Raw genomic sequence first — 26479 nt, 5'->3', positions numbered from 1 at the left:
TCAGTGTCCCATGTTCAATAGCTAATTAAAAGTGGTAAATTATGAAATAGAACAGGAAGAGATGATTGAAGCTGAGGTAACTAAGGATAGCTCTCAAAGCAGCCAAAGTTCAGCACCTACAAGTCAGGATCCTCTTGGAAAATCTGTTATTGAAATTGAAGTTGCAATAGCCATGAATGAAGTGGAACCTGCAATAGAACTAGCTAGACAAGAATGAGTAGATCTGGAACAGTTAGATGGGCAACTGAACAACGAGCAAAAAGAGATTTATTTTAAAGTAAAAGGTAAAATAGGACATGGATTACAACATGAAAAGAAATAATGCAATTGATCATCTTTCAAGCCAATACTATTATATATTAATTGCCAAACTGGCACCTGAAAAAGCATTTTAATTAAAGGTATCTCATCTTATCTACAGAAGACTACGAATTCTAACTTATCATGTGTGGTAACAGCACTTACGGGAATAGCTGCACACTCTATCAAAGGTATTACTCTACATAGACATTTAGTGCTGCCAATTGAACATGACGATAAACTAGAATACCAGAAGTTACCAGGTGAAGCTTGTCATGAGGTAGCAAGAGTTTTGAAAAAAATGAAGCTTTTGATTATTGACGAAGTAAGCATGGTTTCAAATCTCATGCTTGCACTTGTCCACTTTCGAATGCAAGATTTTGAAGACTTAATAGATATCTTATTTGAAGGGAAACATTTTTTGGAGACTTATTACAACTTGCTCCAGTGAAAGGACAGCCTGTTTTTAAAATTATTTGACATAAAGAGACGCAAAACTAATTGAGAAGTATTGGTAGCGTCAACATTTGGCAATTTTTCCAATTCAAAGACCATCCGAAAAATATACATACATTGACTATTCAAACATTTTAAAGGACATTAGAGTATGCATTCTGACAAAAGAGGCAAAAGTTATGTTGAAAAGTCAACTTATTAAATAACTGTTTTTCTCTAAGAACACAGCAGCAGACCTAATGTTTAATTTTTGTAAAGAGGGGAAACAGATAGTTTGTTTGATACCTACCATTCAATAGTGTGCTGCTTCTAATGAAGAATTACTAAACTTGAGAAAGACGATATTTTGGAGATTACAGCAATTTACAAAATGGAACAAGAAAGGTGTAACTATAGTTGTGAGTGAAAAATTATAAAACAAATGAGACTCTTTCAAAAACTCAGTATCCAAGACTGCTGGACTAGAGAAATGCTTACATGTTTGTAAAAATTGCAGAGTAATTTTAAGATGTAATTTAAATGTGGAAGAAGGATTAGTAAATTGTGCCATGGGTAAAGTTGTTGATTTAATTAATTTTCCTAATCGTAATCAGGTTGAATACTTAAGTACAAAGTTTGATCAGGTATATGGCATAAAACAAATTGGATGATGTGTTGTACGCTTTTTGCTAGCCAAATATGTGTATGTGCAATGAAAACAGTTTCCAGTTTGTCTAGCAAATGCTCCAACAATCCACAATTCTCAAGGCTTAAGTGTTGATACTGCATTTGGAAATATTGGAAGTACAGTTTTTAAAGATGGAATGTCATGTGTAGCATTGTCAAGAGTTCAGGCATTATCTGGTTTGTTCCTGGTTGATTTTGGTGAGAACCAAGTTAGTACAGATTCAAATTGTGTGAGAGAGTACAACAGACTAAGAAGTAAATATGCTCCTCATTTAGAACAGTATCATGTTTATGAGAAAAGGGTATTTTGTCCTAGATGAAAATTGACAAAAGATTCAAAAAACCTTAAGGAAAAGACAGAAATCACAGATGAAGACGAATGTGTGAAGAAACAAAAAGTGGAAAAACATGGAAATATTGTTTGATACTAGTTGGATAATACTAGTGTTGTTAACTGCTACACTAATGCTGTTCTTAACGTTTTCTTCCATCTACCACATTTTGTAAACGCAATCCAGGATAAACCACTGAACACATGGTGCAGAACATTATTTAATTGCTTTCAATGCTTATGTCGTAACATAGCTGTAATATAAACTACTTCAGGAATTCGAGAAATGGCAAGTATAGCAGATCTGTTGTATTTAGTCTAAATGCTCAACAAAATGCACGGGATTTATTATGGTGATCCTTGGAATTTTAGAAGAAGAAAATGTGAATATTGATGATATAGTTGGACTTAGTTATATTTGGAACCATGAGTGTGAAGGTAGGTCTGGTTAAGATATAATTTGGCATATTTAGGGTAATGTCAAGAACACCTTTGGAAAAAATCAACTGACCATGAAGTTGTTGATACTGTTTCTCAGAAAAAAAAAACATTTGTACCAGGTATATTATGTCATCAACATCTTTGTAGGATGTGAGGGTTATTTTATTGGAGGAATTATAGGAATAGTTCAATTATATTCAGAATTTATGCTGGGCGCAAATTTTAGGTATTTAAAGAACAATATTGAATGTTCAGAATTGGTATGCATAGTATGGTTAATTTTCAGTAACATACTATGGGCCTGATTATGACTTCGGCACAGGGGATTCCTCCATCCCAATTGTGATGGATATCCCTCCCGCTGTATTACGAGTTCCATAGGATATATGGACTTGTAATTGTGCGGGCAGAATATCCATCACATTTGGAACAGAGTAATCCCCTCCGCCGAATTCATAATCAGGCCCTATGTGCTTATGGTTTTTTTTCAAGTCCACGTGACTGTGCCCCCACCTCACCCCTTTTCAGTGATGAGCAGCTATATACACTTATTTTATAGTGTAATAGTTTAGCATCTGAGAATAGCGGAGAAGGAAACATAACATGTCAATAAAGTGTGTCATTGCTCTGTCAAAAATGAAAAGATGATTCTACTTTCTTGATGATAACATAATTTATATTTCAGGTTATCAAGTTGCAATAGATTTAAAATGATATAAAAGTTTAACTATTTTTATCTTCAATAAAGATGAAAGGACAATTTCTTATGCCAAATAAACATAAGTAATTACTTGTTGCTTTATTATTAGATACCATACATACATTTATTTACCCATTCACTCAGTTTTAGAGTCAGTTTTACACTCATACACTCATTTGCATCCTTATGCAGACAATCAATTATGTCTACCTCAACTTAACACTGTAACACTAAGATATACAATACATTATTCACCCAGTCAGTTACCTACAAAACACTCATGCAGCCAGTGATTTACCTATAAATCCAGTCATACACACTATGACTTACTTGTAGATATACTGACACACCCAGGCAGTCACCCATGCAGCCACTAATGCACACAATAATGTACCTGTACAGCAACTGGTACACCCAGTTAGTTATCCATATACTCACTGATGCACATATTTACCCCTTATACACTCACTTATCCATTCAGTCACTCACTGAAACAGCCACTTACATACTCTGTCACTCAGCAATACACTGAGTTATTCACAGAGATACTCATCCATATAACCATTCACACTGTCAGTCAATTGACTGTATAGACACTCATCTCTCCATTCAGTAAGCTGTGCAGGCAGTTACACATCCAGATACTCACACATCCAGCCACACATACATACAACATATCATGCATACAGTAACTCACAAATGCAGTCCCTCACCCATACAGATAAATATGCAACCACTCACTCATTTATGCAACCACTTAGTCAGTTACTCATACACAGACTTATGCACCCAGTCAGTGACCTATTCACGTACTTATGCACCAGACACTCACATATACAGGCACAGAGTCTCTCAGTGACTCACCCATTCAGTTGATCATACACACAGTCAACACAGTCAACATCACAAAATAAAATGATGGGCAGTGTTGCCCTAAGTGGGAAGGATATGCCCAGACGTAGGTCCCTTGCTCACTGTGCCAGTGGATTCAAGCTAGCCTGGCTGATGAAGGGTGATACCCTGAAACCGGTCCCAGGATGCTTGCTTCTGGTCTAGGGAGGACCCGGTCTGGCAGTTTGGGCTGGTCTGTTCCAATGCGGAACAGAGTTGAGACTAGTTTGCATATGGCTGGGTCCAAACTGGGGTGGCATAGTGAGCAAACGAATGATGGATTAAACCCAGATCTGTGACTGGGTGTGATTGGTTGAAAGGTTTCAGCACTCCTCCATCATCCTTTTGTTATGCTAAAGTTGCCCTAAGAGGGAAGGGTATGCCCAGATGTGGGTCCCCTGCTCACTGTGCGACTGGTTTCAAGCTAGCCTGGATGATGAAGGGTGATACCTTGAAACTGGTCCCAGGAAGCTTGATTTTGGTCTAGGGAGGACCCGGTCTGGCAGTTCGGGCTGGACTGTCCCCATGAGGAACAGGGTCAAGACTAATTTGCATATGGGTGGGTCCAAACTCAGGTGGCATGGTGAGCAAAAGAATGATGGATTAAACCCAGATATGTGACTGGGGGTGAGTGGTTGAAAAGTTTCAGCACTCCGTCCATCATCCTTTTGTGTTGCCATACACACAGTCAGTCAGCTATAAAGTCGTATATACATCTAGTCACTCAAATGCATTCATGCGCAGTCACACAGCAATACAACTATACATGGAGCCAGTTACTCACTTATTCAGCCACTCACCCATGTAGTTACTCATCTGCAGACACACCTATACACCTAGTTATTCAACCATGTAGCCACTGATAGATCCAGTCACTTACCTGTACAGCCACTTTCACAGTCACTTACTCACCTACAGTGCTATTCACCCATACACTCACTCAGTCACCCATTCATATACCCTTCCACTCACTGATACAGTCCCTCATACACCAAATCATTCATGTATATATGTAATTGCACATGCAGTCACTCACTTAAATATATAATACATGCTGTTAGTTACCCATAGAGGCACCCACACAATCTGTCACTCACCAGTTGATGCACTCACACATTCACTCGTTCACCTGTACATCAACTCACACACCCAATCTTTCACTGATAACAGCACATATGGGCTCAGACATTCACGTATTCAAGCAATTAGGCATGTGATCTCTTACCAATACAGCTACTTATACAACTAGACACTCACCTAGACAGGCAATGACAGAGCCAGTAAGTCACCCACAAAACTACTTGTACACTTACTTACTCAGCCATAAATGCAGTCATGCACACAGTTACTCATTGATGCACCCCTATATGTAGTCAGTTATTCACCCATACAGTTACTAATATTTTCAGACACTTAAATGGAAAATCAGTTAGATGTCCACTTACACACCCATTGTTTACTGATGCACAGAATTACTCACTCGTACAGGCACTAATGTACCCAAACATTTAACCATTCTACCAGTTACAGATACACCCTACTCACCCATGCAGACACTCATGTAGTCAGTCACTGAAGCATACAGGCGTTCTCACACCCATACACTCAACCATTCAGTCACTTACACATTCATTCACTCACTCATACAGTGACTGGTGGACCAAGTAACTCATTCATAAACCCAGATCACATGCAGTCACTTGTATTAAAGACACAAATGCACCCAGTAAGTGACCCATGCCGCTACTGTCACACTCTGTCACTCAATCAAAGAGCCAGTCATTTACAGAGACACTCACCCATGCAGCAACTCACACATAGTCAGTCAACCATATAGACAATCATGCACCCAATAACTTACCCATACACCTACTGTCGCATCCACTCACTCCCTAATACAACCGTTATGTACTCAGTCACTCACCTGTACAGCCATTAACTTATCAAGTCTGTCACCAATGAGGACTCACACACCCATTCACTTACCCATGGAGACGGTTATGCATCTAGACACTCTATTCAGCCTTACACATGCTAGTACTTATCTACACAGTAATGAATACACGTACTCACTGAACTACACAGCACTGATCTATTCATATACTCACTGATATAGACACAGTCACCCTGTCATCTCCATAGCCATTAACACAGAAAGAGACTCACAAATTCAGCCACTCATCCATTAACTAACTCTCATACATTAACTCACTCACCAAGTCACTAAACCATACTGTTACTTACACATGCAGTCTCTCACATATATAGACATTCAGACACGTTTTCACTTGCCCATATATCCACTCATACACTCTGTCACTCTTCGAACATATCAATATTTTTGTTTTATAAAAAGAAGTATGTGGTCCTAACAAGGACCTTTTATTGTGTTTGTGTTTATTGTGTGTTTTTTTAACACATTTTGATTTTTGTGTGTTTTTTTAGTTTAAAAAAATAACAATAGTTGCAACAGCAACTGGAACAATGTCACATTTCTAGAAAAACAGAGAAAGCCAGAGGGGAAACAAATTAACATTTGTGCATGTTGAGAGTGTCCTTTATGTTGGACACAACTTGCTTTCCAATACTGAGAACTTTATTACAGTTTTTGCAAAATAGACCAACTTGTGCCAGCTCCAGTATTGATGAAGGGATGGTTGAAATGACACCTCCAACAGAAGTTTTAAGTCCTTGCTGTCAAGAAGTTGTTGTACTGCCATCTGCTTCCAAGTGCTGAATCTCTGCATGAGCCAATCTGGTAGAATGCATTGTACTTAAATACTTGTACATGCTATTTGTGCCACAGGAGTACTTTTTTCACCCCCTTGGACAAAATCTCATTACATAGCATGCATGTAACCTTTCTTGCATTTACTTTCTTTTCTTCCTCTGATATAGAAACAAACTGCCAGACAACACTTTCTTCCTGTCTTCTTGAAAATTCCTCCTCCTCATCCTAGACAACTGGATCCTGCACCTTCAGGCCCTGCTGTGAAAATGCCATTCTATTTTCCAAATGAAAGGAATAGAAAATCACAGGAGCAATATCTGTGCCTCAGTTAGAGAAGTGTGAATGTAGACAACAACTCTCTAGATCAGTTGAAATAGGTGGGAACTATCACACGTTGAAAGCTAAAAATTATTTCAGCCAATCAAAACCTTTTTTTTTTTTGGTCACTTGGGGTTCACAGTGTCATCACCAACCTTTGAGACAGAAGTACAAATTCTCGAAAAGTATTTACATCTTCTTATAAATGTACTTTTACTGTAAACGTTTTAAGGATACTGTAGTACACCTCTATAGATAATGTCAACATTAAAAAACAGTGCATATATTTTTAAGGTGATTTTAGAAAACACCGAAGTCGCGCACTGATTGTGAGTCCAGGAAAACGTGCAGACAGGTTATAGTTAGGTAATGGAATGTAAAAAGCATACACATTCACTAAAAAAACAAAGGTTAAAGTGATATAGTTAGCAATAAATTACAAAAATACAAAGCAACTGAAATTGCCCAGTTATAGTTAAAACAGCTAACTATAACTTGCGCCCCCCCATGCACTGCTTATGAGCTCACATATTACATCACTCACAAATGGTTAGTGACATCACTAATGACGTCTTAAAAGACATCACTGATGACATCACCCGCAAAAAAATCAAACAAGAACTGATACCTCAAAAAACACATTCTGCATCCACACATACAACTACTAACATGGATTTATACACCCATAACATTACTGACAGAGTCACATTCACTCACTCACACAGCAGTAACACAACAACACACTCACCACAGATTAATAATTTAGATAATCATACAGCTACAGAGCTACTCACACTCTAACTCACACACTCATATAGTCACTGAAACAGCAACTCATACACATGTAGAACCACTTACATAGACAAATAACTTACTGACTCAGACATTAATATACACAGTCACTCACTCATAGAAACAGTCATGCACCCACGCACTCAGCTATCTACTCTCAGACACCTGCACTCACTCTCTAATGCTGACACTTATACGCAATGTAACTCATTTCTACAACAAGCACCTCACACACTCAGCTGTACAATCACTGACATACCCAGCCACTCACCCATGCAGAAACTAAGACACCAATTCACATACTTAAAACTACTCACAAATCCACTTTCTTTCCAAAACAGTGACTGATACAGCCTGTTACCTATGTATAAATTTACTGTTATACCACTTAGTCAGCCATACATTCACTGACTTTTCCAAATAGCCACCAATATATTTACTAACACATCCACAAAGTCACCTATACAGCCACTCACACACCCACTCACTCATCCATGCAGCAACACATACAACCACTCACTGACCAATGCACACACTAACACACGTAATCAACTGATACAGCTACTCACGTCCATTCACTTTCCAATGAAGGTAGACACAGATCAACACACAAACAAAAAGTAGCTATATGTCCACTCTATCATCTGTACAGGCACTCACTCAGCCAGTCACTCAATGATACAGTATAAAACATACTATCTCACTCAACCACACAATTAAAGACACACCCAGTCACCTCTATGGCTACTGAGACTCCCAGTCACACATCTATACAGCCACTTATACTCAGTCAATGATGTAATCAGTGATATGATTGAGATGTCACCGGTGATGTCACTGACCATGTCATGAGTGATGTAAAATGTGAGGTTATAAGCAGTGCACTATGGGGGAGCAAGTTATCTATAACTTAACTAGCCTTAGCTATAACTGGCCAATTCCAGTGGTTTTGTATGTTTGTAATTTATTCCCAACTATAACATCACTTTAACTGTTGTTTTTTTAAAGATTACAGGGACAGTAGGCTCACATTTTAAACGTATAAAACCATAGATATTCACCTGTTATAGTTATAGTTAGCTCAAGTAAGTATAACTCGCTCCCCCGCCATGCACAGTTTTATTTATCAAATAACATTGATATTATCAAGGATGTACTCAAAGATGTCATACATGCCATTATTTGTGGGGTAATTAACAGTGCATGCCAAGGGCGCAAATTATAGTTACATCAGGGCACAAGTTATAGTTACTTGAGATAACTCGAACTTTAACACGTGAATTGTTATGGTTTTGTATGTTTAAAATATGAGACCTGGTAACCCTTGTTTTTTTAAATGAATTTTTATGTATTTAATTCTATTTCCTAACTATAACATCTCTGTAACCTTTGTTTTTTACTCTGCGGAAAAAATATATATATATATATATATATATATTTATATTTATATATATATATATATATATATATATATATTTTTTTTTTTTTTCTTTTTTTTTCCGCAGAGTATATATATAACATAAAAATAGCAAATCAAAATCAATTAATTTATTTTAACATTATTTCCTATAGGGTTCTACTTGAGGTTTCTTCCTCTACTATTGTCTATGGGAGGTTGTAGAAGTACCATTGGTCGGTAATGTGTGGTACAGGACAAATCTCAGCTGAAGTGCAGTTATAACTATTTCGGCTGTAGTAACTGCAGTTTGTGAATGACAATGGTCTTTAGTCTTTTGTGAATAGGTGCATGTCCTTCCCCAAACTCCTCCTTAACATCCCTAATTCCTCCTTACTCCTCTCTTAATCCCTTCAATTTTTCAATAAGTATTCCCTATTTTTCAGACACGCTACAGTCCCTTCTAGATTTACTACTAAAATGAAGGTGTACTTGTGTGGAGATTTATGCAGTCGAGGTAGCGAGATCTGCAGAAGAAAGATCGGAGTCCTGGAGTCAGATGCCCATCAAAGTAGGCCAGTCAATGGCATTTTGCAATACAGGAGTAGTACTACTGAAGTACTTCTAAATGTACTACAAGATGTAGATTGTGTTCAGGCCCCTGATTGTACTTATATCTGATGGTATGTAGAAATGTTAAGTCTTAACTGCAGAAGACCCCATCTCTCACCAGAACAAATATTTACACAATTCTGCGGTGAGAACTTGTCAATCTAGTTGGTCGTTTTCATTACCTTATAACACATTTACTTTCACAATTCCCTGCATAGAAGACTGTCTCTAATTTCTTTATAAATGATGACTCACCAACACCCTGATTATATAAAAAAGACATCAGAACTGAAACTGTAACGTTACTACAGTTGAGTTCTGATGTCACAATGGCTGCTGCCATAGTCATCAGCCAAAGGGAAAAGCAGAAGAAAGACGGGTCAGGTTATACTGCATAACTGAAACAGCAGTTTAAAGAACCAAAACAGAACGTGTTTTTTCAATCTTCCTCTCTGCTATTTCTAGCTGCACGTTGGTGACTAGAAAGGAGATATTTATGGCAACATTTTTATTTTTTTAGTCCTTAGGTAATTATTGAAAGGTTGGAAACTTTCTGCATTTTTCTACACATTCTAACTTAATGCAACTTTTTTCTTTTAAAAAGCTGACGTATCAAACTGATCCTAATATCTTCTTGCAACAAATATCTCACAGCATTTCATGATGTGTTTAATTTAGCACTAGGGATTCTACTTGTATTCTTTATGTTTGCAAACACGCCTTCTCTTTTTTATGAAAGAGTTCAGTGCCAAGGATTTAAATGGTTTGAGAGAAAGGTGATGGTGTGACCGTGCATTATAAGGGATAAAGTAGCCCATGCTGCACAATATAAGAATATTGCAAGTCATCTTGGAGTTCCATAACCTTATAAAGGAAATTGGCCTTCGTCCTCGTTCCTCTATATTGCCATGAAACTCCTTGGTGACTTGCAATATCTGTATAATGTATCCCATGCATGCTCACACAAAGACAGTATTTTCTGCTGTCTGTTTGGCAACCCTCAGGGGGCCATTCTCAGAAATTACTCTCTTAATGCTATTATATCTGCATCCTCCATTCATTTTAGTTCTGCATTTAATTTCTGACCCAATATCTAGTCTTTGCGCCCACCAATTGTCTTTTCTGGATTCTGTTTGTTGTACTTAACACTGTTCCCTCAAATCAAGCTAAGGATACCAACATAAACCTAACCCTCACATTTCAAATTCCTTAACATTTACTGTGCATTTTAGAATTTTCAGTTCTCAATTTTGCTTTATTATGTATATGTACTTTATTAATCTGTTAAATCATTATTTAATGTATATAATCAGTTGCTGAGGTCAGCTGAAAATGCCTTCTGATCCCACCTCAGAGCAGAAAAAGGAGGCAGTGTTTCACCAAGCATTGCCAGCATACAATGCAGCTTTCTCCCTATGCAATTATAACTCACCCATCAGTTCCTTTTGTTCGGATGGCACTATTTTGTAATAACCCTGTCTGTGTCCTCCGCCGTGCTTACTTGTCTATTTTAGTCTTTTGCACTATCTAGCAATGATTATAATAATGATTGAAGCTTCACCTTCCCGTTGAATCCTAAGGAGGGTACTACATTTCTGGTGTAGCTTTTGTTACCATCCAGAACAGTATGACCTAGCAGTGTGAAATGTGTTATCATTTTTTGGGGGGGCTGAGAATGGGTTGACTATGGTTGGTCTCAGACTGTAGTGGCACAGTGAGCAAAAAACAATACATCAGAATGGGACTCACAGTAATTATCAGTGTCTGAGAATGTAAGTATTTTATTTGTTGTATTTTGTAATCAAGCATTGCATGATGTATTTCTGCCAGAATGTTAGAGACAAAAGATTTAGCATGGCACTTGTTAAAATATATCCTTAACAGGTACAGCAATACTTCATTTGCAACATAACAAGATGCCAAAGATTGAGTATGTTTAAAGATCAGGGTTCACAATGACTTCCTTCTAGCCTGCCTCTAAACCATTTCAAGGTTGGTGAAATGGGTACTGTTACTACCTTAGTTGGAAAATAGGCTCCAGACATCTAACTGGTTGATGAGCATTTGGCCATATTTTGGCATCTCTACCTAGATCATTTACCCAAGACCAGTGCCACTAAAAAGAAATGGTCACAGATCTTAATTCAGCATGTTTAAGTTTGTGTGATCACATATTCGACAGGCTTGGGGAGGCCCCTTTCAGATGAATGGCAGTCTGGTGGGATTGGAAGAGCTCATTTAGGGGTCATGACCAGAGAGTGGTTCATAGATGCTCCACATAGGATCTTGAATTATTGTGTGTATGTATATGTGTGTGCGTGTGTGTGTATACACACATACGGGTAATTGCAAAGCACCAACCTAGCTGGGATGAGAATCTAGGGAATATTTAATTACATTTGCAAATATCCCACATCTTTTATACGGAAGAGAGCCTTCCAGAGCACATAAAGTGGCATGATGCTACACATATTTGGTATGTTTTTCACTGAAGTTTCCTCTTATATTCCAACTAGAAGTAATAGTTAATTAATACATGTATTTGAATATTTGTTGTATTTATTGAGGAATTAATTTAAATCCTTGTTAAAGTGCAATTTTAACATTCATTCTTCAATTAAATCATAATCAACTAAATACATTCTTTTGATGCCTTTCATGAGATCGTTCAAATGCATTTTAGACCATGTTAATGATCCTATGTTGGGGGTTGCTTGTTATCTTCCTCCAATCCTGAATCCAAATCCCCGAAAAGGGGCCATTGCTGAAGTCAGTTGATAGTGCTGGGTTATTTGGCAGAATCACAAAACTATGAAAGATGTGCTTTTTGTTGCTGTTTTTGGTTCTGGAAGTTGGAATTACTGGCAGAATGTTAGATTTAAAGCCTCAATTTGTGCCTTTACCTCTGAAGCACTCTGCTTCTCAATTTTTAGTCACAGTTCATCATTTCAACTGCTGCATGTCTTCCTATGAATAGTGCATAGTTTGGCAGTCTTAAAGGTGTTGGAAGATCAATTACATCAGAAACATTCCCTTTCAAGGATTATTGATTATCCTTAAAGTATTTTGAAGTGTACATTTCTGAGCTTTGTTTTCTTGAGGGAGCTGTGCCCCGTTAGGGGTTTGGCACTATTGGGTGGAGAGCTCACCTTTAATAAAAACGTGTTTGTGTTGTTGTCCTACCTGAAGAACCTTAGTCTGATATTTGCTGTTTCTGAGTGAGGCATACGAACTAGTCAAGATTCTGTTCTCAGGAATAGATTTGCTACTTTGACATTTGAGTAAAGCCTACTTTGTCCATGCCTTGTACCTGTTGGTCTTGGATCAGTCATGCTCCCATATATTCTGGTCCCCAGATATGAAGGCATGATTATGGATGGATGAGGAGGATTATTTTAAGGATGGTGGCAATAGTTTAGAAGATGGTAAATGAATGTGTTCATAAATTAGGTACAATGGCTATAAATGTGTTTTTTAAGAAGAGGTGTTTGAACAATTAAAATGATGGAATTTATGTTCCCTTTCCATTTTATGGAGGTGTGCTAGGCTGTGGCTTCTATATCTCACCTTCCTCACATTTTATTACTGAACATATCGCGGCCATATACATCGTATATTGATAGTGGCATGTTTTTTAACCATTTATTCATAAATATAAACAAGTGCTTGATTTCATCTCTTGATTACTGACACCCAAATATGTAAAGAGGAATAAAAACAGACCGTCAGTCATTAAGGTCGATTTAGGAGTAGTATCCTCCTTAAATAATTGAATTACGAAACAAATCCCCCTAATTGACACCAGTACGCTAATACAGGCATAATCATGTTTTAAACCATTGGCAGGCAGCAGAACAAGTTTTAATCCTGGAAAAACACTAAACACAGAGAAGCAGGGAATCTGACAACCATTTCAGGCACAAGCATGTTTTAGAACCTTTGGCGACCATTAAAAACAGCAATTATCAAAATGAACAATGGGGACTTGATTGAAGAATAACATCAAATAGCATCGCATGTGCTCCGTGATGCCAAGTTGTACATTGCCAACTTTAATTTCTCCTAGAGGCTAATTCTCAGCGTGAGAACAGTGAAACGGGAAGCCTATTTTTTTTTAAGTCACAGCACACAAAGTGCATGTTGTGTTCGCCTTCTTAGGTAAGCCGAATTAGAAAGATGTATTTAACAAGTATGTTACTTACAATTTATAAATAACGACAGATTCTAAAAAGGATGAACAAGCGAGTAGCTAGGGAGAACAACAAAAATATGCCTCCTGGTGGAATAGAACGCCCGTAGAAATTAAACTGCAACACTTTACCCTCGCACAGAAATGTATACCGATAGCAGCAACAAACAGTTACTAGTTATGTAAATCTAAAATGAAGGTCACTTTATAGGAAAGATACAGTCGCTAAAGTCACAGTAATTCAAATATTAAGTGAACAGCTGCCCTGTCAGGTATCAAGTCAATAGACTATGTAAATACGGAAAGCATTGAATCATCTTTAACTGCTGAATTATGAGAATGTTTGTCGGAAACCAAACACAGTTGTACACCTACTCGATGTATCTTTTGAGATCAAATAGTCAGCAGCTGTTTTTATCCAAACGCCCTGTAGAATAAAAAGAAAAGTCATGAGGAAGTCAGAAAAAGCCAGAGAAAATATGAGTTGAAATAATTAATGTATCTGCTCTGCATCCCATCTAGCTTCTGCTAGTGCCTTCTCTGCTTTCTCATTCTCCTTTCAAATTTCTGAGCTACTTTCTGTTCATAACTAATTCCCATATAGCAAGTGCTTCAAATTGTGCAGGTCTAGGGAGGGACTTTATTTCATACATCACCCTCCTCAGAATCTCTAAAATTCTCAACATTTCCTTTTCCTACATCCTTTTCTTTTTCAAATCAATCTCATCACTACAGTATTTTGCGTAGTGCAACACCTCATCAATCGGCTTTCCTTGCCAGCAAATCAAATTATTCTGAATCTAATTGCTAACTTTAGGCTTCAATCCTTGAATGAATCTAAACACAAAGGCCCTCATTTCAACTTCGGGGGACAGAAAAGCCTGTCCGCTGAAGTCCTGCGTTCAGGTCACTGCCAGTGTGGGGACCTTCCTGCGGTCCCATTACGAGTTTCCTGCTCGGTCAGTGGGTGGAAACAGAGTTTCTGTCCGCTGGCCCAGCGGGAAACAACCCACAACATTGAAGCTGGCTCGTAATCGAGCCAGCAGCAATGTTGCAGTGCATAGGGTGCAACAGCACCAGCTGCGCTTTTAGCAAACAGTGAAATGCGTTCAGGGGCCCCTATGGGGGCACCCTGCCTCTGCCAGCTTTCACATGGCGGTGCAACCGCCATGTAAAAGCTGTCAGAAAGGGAGGTTGTAATCCCCAGGGTGGGGCTGAAACTGGCAGTGCTGGCTGTCCGACCTTGGCCGAACCACCATGGTCATAATGTGGCAGTCTGACTGTCGCCAAAGTGGTCAGACCACTGCTTTGGCAGCAGTCAGACCCCCACCGTGAGACTGGTGGTCCTAGGACCGCCAGACTCTTAGTGAGGGCCAAAATGTCTTGGTTCAATAATTTCTGTGCCACTGTATTGTCTGAATGTTTTCAGCAGTCTCTCATAATAAGCATGGACAGTTTCCTTTGACTCTTGAGATGTCCTGTCAATCCTTTGCCAATCAATATTTTTAGGGGAAACTCTAGTTTTCAAAAAATCATTCACCTTGTCATAGTTTTTCATCACTTCTTCAGAGGGTTCACCTGTTACTACATCTCTTGGCAGCTCACACGATGGCCAATCCACACTCCTTTTACACTCAACCCACAAATCTGATGGAACCATAATCTCAAATACCTCTCTGGTAACATGGTAACATTTCATTGGTTTCTCCCCCAACTTTGGGTAATCTTTTGTAAATTACAGTATGTCACTTCTACTCTAAGTGCCATGAACAAAACTCCCTCCCAGAATTTCTCTCATTGGCATCATTTTTTTTAGCTCCTTCAGCCTGCTGTACATCGTTTGAAGATGCAGTCAGCTTTTTCTTCTGATCTCTTTCCTCTGCCCATCTGCCTTTCCATTTATCTAATGCTCCCCATGCTTGAATACTTTGAATCAGCTCCTTAATGTGAATTTTCATTCCAGGCAATCTCATGCTTGCAATGTCTCTCGTGTCGAATTCTAATCTGTAACTCTTCTTCATTTGTTTGGATTTATTTATCTTGATCTCATATTTCTCAGCCAAATTAGTTAATTTCTCATAAACATGTCCTGAACGAACAGTAACATCCTTGCACATGAAGCACAATTAATTTTCACTGTAAGAACCTAATTAAAACTCTCAATCATTTCATTTGATGTCAATTTTAATCTGGCCATGTTCAAAGTCTTTTCTCCCTCCATTGTATTTCCTGAAGTTGATGTTCCACTCAAATTGTCTAACCATTCAGTCAATTGTTGGGCTGTTAAACCTTGTAGGCTAATGTTTTCACCACTATTTTGAGGCCCAAACTGGTACAATGCATGGTGCTCTCATAACCTGCTCTTGAGCCATCACAGATGATCCCATTGAGCGTGGGGGACATGTCACATCCATCAGTGGCCCAACTCTATTATGTGTCTGGTTCAAACCAAAATAATTCATAGGGGTCATGGCTGGCACTTTAATGCTCAGTCTCTCCATTTGTGCATTATTTCCAAACAGTGAGTTCATTACTGATACTGGATTTGAAATCTGGGGACCACTCTCATTATTACCCTGGGTATACAACGGGACTACTGGACCTATGGTTAGAGGAACTGTTAATGCTTCAGGTCCTGTCAAGTTTGACTAATTTTGAGGGCACATTAAACCTTTACTATAGCCAGCTAATACTGTACCAAATGTCTGATTTGACTGATTCAGGGCAACACTCTGTGGTGTCATTAGTGGGGAAATACATTGGCATGGTTGGTTTCTGATTTAGAAATTGTGCAGGTGTCTGTACATTAGGTGTGGACTCATACTGAGTCACTCCTGCATTCTGACTTGGCTGTGGCATAACTGGAATTGAGACATTCTGAACTGTGTTAACAGCTGGAACTGTCTGATAATTCACTGGCACCTGTGCAACAATAGCAGAAGGCACATTTGAAATTATATGAACCTGGCTTTGTGCAGCTGGAGCTGTGCCAATTCTTGGAACTACATTCTGGTTTACTGATTCAACCGAACTATATGGTGGGGGATGGTTTTGCAACAAGTTGTAAATTGATCATCTGATTCACTCTCAACATCTTCTACCTTTTTGTTTTCACCCAATGTATGTTCTGTATCTTCCTCAGATTTCGTTTTGGCTTTGAGCTTAACACTTCCATCACCTTCCTGTGTAATTGCTGGAAACAACTTCACTGTATGTAATGTACCAGCTTTTCATATTCTCTGCTCTGCATCCCATCTAGCTTCTGCTAGTGTCTTTTCTGATGTTCTCTTGCACCTTTTGAATTTCTGAGCTTTTTCTGTCTTGCAACTAATTCCCAAATAGCAAGTGCTTCAAATTGTGTAAGTCTAGGAAGGAGCTTAAATTCATACATCACCCTCCTCAGATTCTCTAAAATTCTCAAATTAAATATTCCATTAGTAAGGAAAAGTTAAGGTGCCTTCCTTCTTAGTTATCTTGCACCATTGATTCGCCCAAAGACATGCTAAAACTGTTCTCTCTACTTCGAATGCTGGTGCACATTCAGGTCAAGTAGGCTCACCCTCCCTAACTGGAATAAAAACATCTCCTCTCAACACACTCCTTAAAGCTTTGAAAAACTTCATTTTTACACAATTCTAATTCACAAACACAAAATTTATGAAACCAGGAAGTAATTACCAATCCCACAATCCTGTTCACGAGCTGTTCTCAACCAATAGCAGTGCAGTCTTGTCCACCAATCCGTGCTCAGCTTTTCTCACCAACTGACCTATCCCAGCACGGACCAAATTATGTCACACTCACCCCGTTCAGCAGCTGTGACTCACTTCAAAGCCATCTCACACACCTCTCACGCAAAACCTAAATGCAAATAATGGAAGCACAAAAACCAAAACCTATCTGATTACTACAGTTAGGACTCAACTACTTCGGAAGCAGTACGGAAATTTTGACTGTGACCCTTCTAACAAACAGCTGCTCATCCGGCTATGGCTTTCACACAAACGCAAGTAAGATTTGACCCACAAACCTCACTCCGATTGGTACAGATCCCCCATGTGCACTAAGGATTCACCTACTACATACCAACAACACACACACACGGGAAATCTATTGGCGTTGTTGACATCGCTCAATTGACTAACACCTTTACATGCAAATGATAAATTAACCAAGTGTCTCCATACACTTGCCCAATACTCTGAAGTCTTAGGTCTTGCAGGCCCTTTTACAAAAACAACAATGAGGGCAATTTTTTAGCACAAAGCACAGCATTTACTTGGAGTGCGCCAACTTCCCACTCTCTTACTTGGGGTATTCAAACTCCCTACTCAATTACGTTGCAGGATGAAAACTCCCTACTTACTTCATACATCACAGTTCACCACGATTGGCCAATTTATTGCAAGCGCAAACCCTACTCACAACACATACTGTACACTTGTAGCACAACGCTGAGATTTCATCAACCCTTACACTACACCAAGAACAACTCACAATATTGGCGAATTCTTACTCTCCTTTGTGCAAGACAAATATATCCTTTGCTGGCAAAACTGCTGGAGTGCTGGGGCCCTGGAAAATGTATGCTCTCCAGCTCTGAGCAAAGCAACCACCAGGGCTCAGAGTGGGACACCATAACCAACCTCACTTACTGAGGTTGACTGAATCTGTGGACTTGGCGAAGAATGTAATAGTCAGAATCTTTCAATAACAAATCAATAACATTATATCACAAACAATAATAAACACCATAACAATTTAAACACTAACTCAAACTCCAAACCGAGTAAAGTTTCAAAGCTTTATTACAATCCCAAAATCAATGTTACGTAGATGTTGCTCAAAACTAAATTATAAACATACATGAAAACGATAGGCTGACCAAACCGTCTGAAAAGATTCAACCTACCATACAGCAATACTGTTAGACACTGCAAAAGAATAATAAAGATTAGCAACAATACAATACGCTCATTATTACTAACATTCATAGCAGATGATAGTGACATTAGTTAATCATCAAAATACAGTTTTAAAAATCAATATCAGATTTAAGATTTCAAACCTAGGCCATATCTAACACTAACCGGAATTGGGACTTGCATGTGTGGGAACGGGGTAACACATGCTGGCAAAAGCAACATAAAAGGAAGACAAAAATAATTTGGAAAATCATCTAACTAGGGCAACTCAGCATAAAAATATGCTGGTGTAAGTGACTAAGCTAAAAAGGAAATAAGAAACCACATTTAGTTATACCTTTCCTCCTGGGACAGCATACAAGATGATTCCACAGGAATGGTCACCTTCTTCCAGCGTCAATTGATAGAAGCTTTAGGATGGTGCAGAACACAGGCTGCCCATAGAACATTTCAGCAGTTCAGAATGAGTTGCCCATATACAATACTGAACCACTTAACAGACTAGGGCAGTTAAAACTATGATGAGGAAACTCAACAGGGATCTCAGAGAATAGGAATGTGAGAGAACAGAGTTCTAAGCAGTACCAGGCAGGGGAGAAGACTGACATCAGTTCCAAAGTCCTACATACAATTCATTCATTGGTTCTTCAGGTGGGCATACTTTGGGCATCAGTTTCAGCATCCAATTACTGCAGACGGCACCACCAAATTTCTCTATTTCTCATACTTCTAAGACTCTTCTCAGCAAAAGTGTGTTGTAATATTCTTTCACATGAGGTCTGTGAATGTTCTGTTCAATTCGACAGCTAGAACAAATACTATTACATTAACTAAACTTGAAACGTGCTCTTCTCCTGCAATACAATAGAAAATTCAACATTACATTAGCCGCCTAGGGAAAAAATTCAAGTCAGAAAGGACAAAACAAACAAGTGATTTCAATTGCTGCATGCAAAATGATACTTCAGGCCTAGTGAAGTAAAGAAACCCAAACACTCATTAATACATTAATAAAACCTATTGCACACCTTACAATTCATATATGCAAAGCAAGTAATTTAATTGTAAACATTATTCGTGACATGTTAGAACTAATTTAAATGTGTATTTATTTGTCTGCATATACGTAATTTACGGTAATATAATTCATTAAAATCAATAATAGTACGATTAGTTCATATTCTTTTAATACTTTCAATAACACCTTAAATATTAATTCACAATAGTACATTGTTTAAAATGAATGTAAAACTCTCATGTTAAAACCTGATACGCAGTACGAATGGCACACTAAAATTCAAATTAGCACATTTTGTTAGGCCTTTAAATGCAGGTTAATTCATCACCACATACCAACTTCTATACCATTAATTAATTAATAACATTTGATCTCTCTCAGAACACACACAGAGCTAACAACAAACTGGATGGCCAGTTTTTAAAAACACATAGAAAGCCTGTGCAGGGAATACATATATCTAAGCAAACTTAACCTGGCACAGGTGAGCTGAGAATGAGTGGCACATCAACCAAAGGGAAACACCAAATCAAAGAGGCCCATGTTGAGATTATTTTTTGTAGCAGATGAGGCTTTACAGAGTAAGCACAGCTAGTCAGCATGACATATAAAAGGTACACAGAGTGAACACATAAATAAATATATCCAAGAAAAATGAAAAGAAACAAACCATCTGTGCATGATTGGCAAGTGGGCAATGCTCAAGATGTACTAATCCAACCGAAAAGTGATAAGCCTTTCCTAGTAAGAAATGTTTACAAAACATAGGGACTTCCCTGGGATAGTCCAGTGAGATAAAATAACTCAACCAACAAAAAGGAAAATGTGCTGATCCAACACAAAATTCACGATCATTAACTAGTCACAATAATAGTGCAATACACAAAATAACCATATTATAGAATAGGCAGGAGGTGTCCTTCTACTGAAGTATTAAGTCTACGGTTTGCCTTATCTGATTTCCACATCTATTTGTTTTGTTTAAATAGTAGTTTCTCTATGTCAACACCTTTTTGTATGACTAGTGGAGCATTCATCACTCGATATCTGATCTGCGACTGATGTTGCAGTGTGTGTTTATCCTGTTAACTCGTTTTCCCAATTTATCTTAAGCCACATTGGCATTTAATGCAGTAAACTACATTACACATTTGACATGTAGAGAAGCAAGACAGTGTACAAGTACTATCATTCACTGATCATCCGCCTTGGTAAAACAGCATGGTGTGGTGCTTAATTGTGTACCAAGCGATCGTTGTCAAATTCTTTTTTGAGTAGTGTGGAAACAGTATTCATAGTTATTTTTGTGATAAATGTGTGGTGTGTGTTGGATTCGCATTTGGCTATGTAGTTGGGTTTTTAGCTCTATTATTGGGAGACAGGTTGGCTTTTTTTTCAGGAAAGGATGTCCTCTCTTAGGGAGGTTGGAAAGGATGTGTTAATATTTTTGAAAGGGCTAGTGGAGATCTATGGGCAATCGAGAGTAGGTTATTGTATTCATTAGATGCTCCCTTGAGAGACTTGCCTGGTGATAAGGTCAGTTCAATTCTGAATATGAAGAAATTGGTTATGATGTTTGGTGGAAATGTTGTTATAGTGGGGGTTTGCTTGGAGGTGCCAGTATATTGTCTGAAATTGTCACTTATTTACAAATATTTCCTGGTTCATAACAATGCATTAGGCTAATGAGTTTGATGTTGGTTGGTCCATTATGAGAGGAGCGCAGCAACTGACTGTTTTGAAGAGGTCTCTGCTTTTACAGGAGGCTTCTGAGAAGGCTAATATCCAGCCAGTAGATTTTATTTGTTGACATGAGTTTCCTGTGTGCCAATTTGAAGCGTTCATTCCTGTTTGATCATTTGAAACTACACAAATTGCCTACTTTCTGCAGCTAATTAGGAACACTTCATAACACCAATTGGGATAATGTTGTATCCATTTAAAATACAATATGTTACAAACATCACTAATGCGTTTTGGGGTACATACACTGATGCATAAAGCCATTTTCAATTCAAATGTATGCTTTCTTTTTGTGAAGTGCAAGGGTGTTGTCATATCTTTTTGTGAAACATTAATTTTCTCATTCAGCTAAAACTATTTTTATCTCTCTTGCCAGGAATTGCACGATTAGAAGTAGGAGATGAACTTCATTTTACAATCCCACGTGCTAAGGCTAACATCTCATTGGACGGCGACGGAACTTTCTTTGGTGCAATAAGATTACTGTGATTCTGATCTAGCCTACATCGGGAAGACCATTCGTATGGTTTTATTAGCTGCCCTGCACTGAAGACATTGAATAAGCCTGACATGTCAATGTCTCTTCATCCAGTCTTATTTTTTTTACTGTTTGAGTAGTTGTGTCTGAAACAGGGAACTTGAATGCAGAAAGTACCATCTGAATTACAAGAAATACAAGTTATTTTAAGAACTTCATTAATGACAGTGTAAATATGACAGTGCTACAAGACAGTGTTTCCTGCAAGCCTTTTTGATATTTTAATAATGGTCGCTTCCTCTAAAAGTGATTTAAGGATGTTTTGGCCAGGCGTTGCAAATCTTTATATCTGTCAATGTAATTTGTATTACAGTGCAGGTAGGCTTCAATCCCTGCATAAATTAGACCTATCTACTTTTACTACAATTTCTTAGTGACACCACTAACCTGTTGTAATACAAAAAACAACATTGTTATTGTACTGTAATATTTTAGTACAATTACGTTGAGAAATCACAATATCTGATGTTAAAACCTACAGGCCCACAGCAAAGCAACGTCTATCTGTCATTTATACAAATAAAGGGAAGCTTAGCTATCATAACATTTTTTCTCTGAACTTTCAACCAAATTCCATTGTAATCTGCATTATAATGCATGGTAGGCTTCAATGCTTGCATAAACAAAACATATGCATATTTTTATTATAATTGTCATCTAGCACCATTAGCCGCTTGTTATAAGAAAACAACATTGCTATTGTACTGTAATATTTTAGTAAATCTGAGTTGTATCTGGTGCTAATGCCTACTGGTGCACAGCAAAACAGCTTCCTGAACAGAACACCTAATAGCCATTTATACAATTTGAGGGAAAATTCGTTATCACCTTACTGCTGTAAACTTTTAGGAAAATCCATGGCCACTGAAATTATTTGATATTTATTGATATGTTTATTTTTGCCACATTTAATATACACGATCTGCAACTGGAATATATTTTTGGTCACAAGGAGCAAAAGACCAAGGGTCTGATTTATATTCTGGCATATGGAGTATTCACAAATGGCTTGGTGGAGGACTTTATGTCCACCAGGCTGAAAATACTCCACCCGCCAGATTTATAAATGACCACCTCGTAGGCAGTCATTTATAAAAGCATTGGCAGGAACCTCAATCACAGTGGTTCCTGTGAATGCATTTCATTGTTTGCTCCAGGGCTGCATTGGAAGGAAGCAGCCCTACAGCAAACAGTATTCTTTTTCTTTAAAAAAAGAAAATCCAGAAATTATTTTTTCTCGAAAGGAAAAAGTAATGCTCCCCTCACCATGCGAGGATTCTCACATGGCGAGGCGAGCAACCTCCCATGGCGAGCGCAGCATTAGAATGATTTTACAGTTCCTTATCACCAGGTTTTACCTCACGGTAATGAATAATAAAAATGATTACATGTCTGCTCATCTAAATTAGGTGGGTGAACATGTAACCATTTCTCTGATGGCCCTTACTTACAAAGGCCATTGAAGAGGGATTAATCTCAGCAGACAGAGTAGCCTCTACCATGATTAACCTAAGGTCCATTAGCATTTAAATGTAGTGGGTGGACCACTATGTTGTCAGGGAAGGAACACTCAATCAATCAATCATTCAGTGATTTTTCTGTTGCTGTCGCTACAGAGTACCCTCTCCATATATATAATCAGGCCACAAGACTTGCATGAGTAGGTTGGCGTTGGAATGGTGGTGCCCCACTGTTATAAAGAATGATATAGTTCTTACTGTACATAAAGAGGATATTGCAAGTCACATCAAAATTTATGAATTCAGCTATTACACTCATTCCTCTATTTGATCATAGAGCACCTTAGTAACTAGTAATATTTTTGTAACATTGGGTTGGTGCCACTTTATCCCATCTATAAAAAGGCAAAGTGGCTTTCCCTAAACTCAGTTGTTGACGAAAATTACAATATAGAAAAAAAAATGTATATTTTTTTTAAATAATGCATTGTATGGCATGTCGTTGTGTAGTGTATAAATACCATGTACAATTTAACATTTGTCGGTCCTTTTAGTACCAAAATATTCTATTATGTTCCTCACAAATCAGCTAAATATTATTATACCTCAATACTGTGTAATACCTCTATTCAAGCACTGATTCTGAGACTAATAGCAATACGTCCTTAATTACTTCGTTTTTTCTCTGCTGTGAATTATAGCTTTCTTTGTTGGGGGATTACTTTATTTGATATCTTTCCATCTGCGTATATTTTTTATAGTTGCCCAGTTATTTTGTTAGTTCCTCAAAATATGAATATTCAATATATTTTATGTAAAATGTACAATATATTTGCAATTCCTGACAATGTACAAAATATGAAATACGCACAAAAACAACACCTTGTTCGATCCAAAGTGTAAATAGTTACTTACACTTTGAATCACTTTGGGAAATGGAGGGATGTGAGTACAAAATAGCCAAGAGGTTTAACAAGGCCAATTTAGCCTTTTATCTTTTTGAGTTTGAACGGCTAAAAATGAGACTTATTATTTGAATGGTGCTAGACCTAAGAGCCTTGGGATGTCTTCCCTCAACCCTTTTGCCTTCCTCCTCTATCTTAGCTGATCTCGTTTTTTCTGCCATTAGGACTCTCTGCACTTTTCCACGGCTTACCAGTGCTAAAGTTCATGTGATCAGTCCTTAAAACATGGTAAAAGTGGCTTACCCCAATTGGTGTATTTAATTTACCCTTGCCCCGAAGATGGCGGGAGTGAGACTCGTTGCTATCTCACTGGCTACCAACGGAGATCAGAACCCTGAAGAAGTCCTCTTTTAAAGGACGAAACGCGTTGGCTGTGCTATAAATATGGGCTGTGTTAAAAAAGAATAAAAAGAAAATAATAAGAAGATCTCTATGGACTTATTTTAAAAATTTGACTTTTTAATTTAGTGTTCTGTGGTGCATCATCTTTTGTATGTTCTCAATGTTTTCCATTTTGGGAATGCACCTTGGCAGCAGGTGCGGTATGAGTGCACACATTTTTCACTTCCATACTGATACAAAGGAGAAGTAAGGGTTAGGTGCATTTATGAACAGCCGCTGCCATTTGTTAGGATATACCTATTTAATTTACTTATACGTCCCTAGTAAAGTGGTACTACATGTACCCAGGGCCAGTAAATTACTCCTACAGGTAGGCCTGAAGCAATTGTGCCACCCACTCAGGTAGCCCTTTAAGCATGTCTCAGGCCAGCCATTACAACCTATGAGTGTAGTTTTAAACTGCCATGTCGACCTGGCAAAATAAACATTTTGCCATGCCCAAACACTTCTTTTTTAATACATTTTTCACCACCTAGGGTAGGTCTCGGAAAGCCCAGAGGGCAGGGTGCAGTATATTTAAAAAGGTTAGAAATGTGCCCTTAAATTTTACATGCCTTGGTTTTGGAAAACTCTTAAATTTGTTTTTCACTACATCAAGGCCTACCACTCCCATAACATAATATTACCACGACCTTATTGCATTTAATAAGCTGCAACATCCAAATGGGAACAGATGACCAGTACATGTTTGGTGCTTTGGAATTGTAATGAAAAATCCTGTCTCATGGTAAAATCGGATTTTAAATTACAATTTTGAAAATTCCACATTTAGAAAATTGGCGTTTTCCTACATTAGCCATTTAGGGCTTGGTGCCTGACTCTCGGTCACATGACTGGGTGTAGCTGAAAGTTTGGTTTTGGGTATCCCTCCTAGACAGCCACATACAATAGAAAGCGTAAATGTACCTAGATGGCGAGAACGGGAGGGCAGAGCTTGGCACAGTACTACTTACACTTGAATAGGCTGTGTCCTGCCTGCACAGAACGGGCTGCATACCTTCTGTAGTTAGTCTAGTGCCATGGCAGGATAGACAGGAAACCTATGTTCTTCATAGGGAAACCTCTAGAAGTGTCTCCTACTTTAAAGTAGGTACCTTGTATGAATATCAGAAACCAACTCTTCAGTACACTTCGGGACCTGTGGCAGACTCTGCCAGAAAGAAGGACTGCTGTGCTGCTACAAGGACTACCATTCTGTTGGACTGCTGGCCTGAAGGATTGCTTCTTGATGTGCTGACCAACTGTCTGCTGCCCTCTTGCCTGTGTAGGAAAGATTGGATCTGTAACCTGTAGCCAGGACAAACCAGAGTGACACCAAGGGCTAGCCTCTTGTACCCAGCACCTGGATTCTGCAACTATGAGTTCTACCTTACTAAGTGGGGCCACCCCATTCCTGGACCCAAAGAAATGGGCCTGCAGGTTCTCTTCCAGCCCATCTGTGGATCCAGCAGAACCAATGCATCTCCTCTGCTGCACAGTGCAACCCTGAGAAGAACTGATGCATCACCTCTTCTGTGTGGATTTTCCGGTCGCAAGACTCTGCATCACTCTCACAGCCCACTGCTTCATCAAAACCATTGATGTGCAATGCATCCTCAACACAGA

At 38.3% G+C, this 26479-nt stretch overlaps 1 protein-coding gene across 1 annotated transcript in view; it reads left to right on the top strand.

Moving 5' to 3' along the window:
* The window catches only part of TNFSF13B (TNF superfamily member 13b), a 302617-nt gene extending 277749 nt beyond the window's left edge, over positions 1-24868 (top strand). The window contains exon 6 of the mRNA XM_069204248.1: positions 21886-24868. Coding sequence (XP_069060349.1) covers positions 21886-21998 — 113 coding nt within the window. The 3' untranslated portion in view covers positions 21999-24868. The remainder of the gene's footprint in view (positions 1-21885) is intronic.
* Positions 24869-26479: the final 1611 nt, after the last annotated feature.

The sequence above is a fragment of the Pleurodeles waltl genome, chromosome 8 (assembly GCF_031143425.1).
Source record: "Pleurodeles waltl isolate 20211129_DDA chromosome 8, aPleWal1.hap1.20221129, whole genome shotgun sequence".
Classification (NCBI taxonomy): Eukaryota; Metazoa; Chordata; class Amphibia; order Caudata; family Salamandridae; genus Pleurodeles; species Pleurodeles waltl.
Note: the sequence above shows the minus strand (reverse complement) of the source record. Positions and strands in the feature narration are given on the sequence as shown.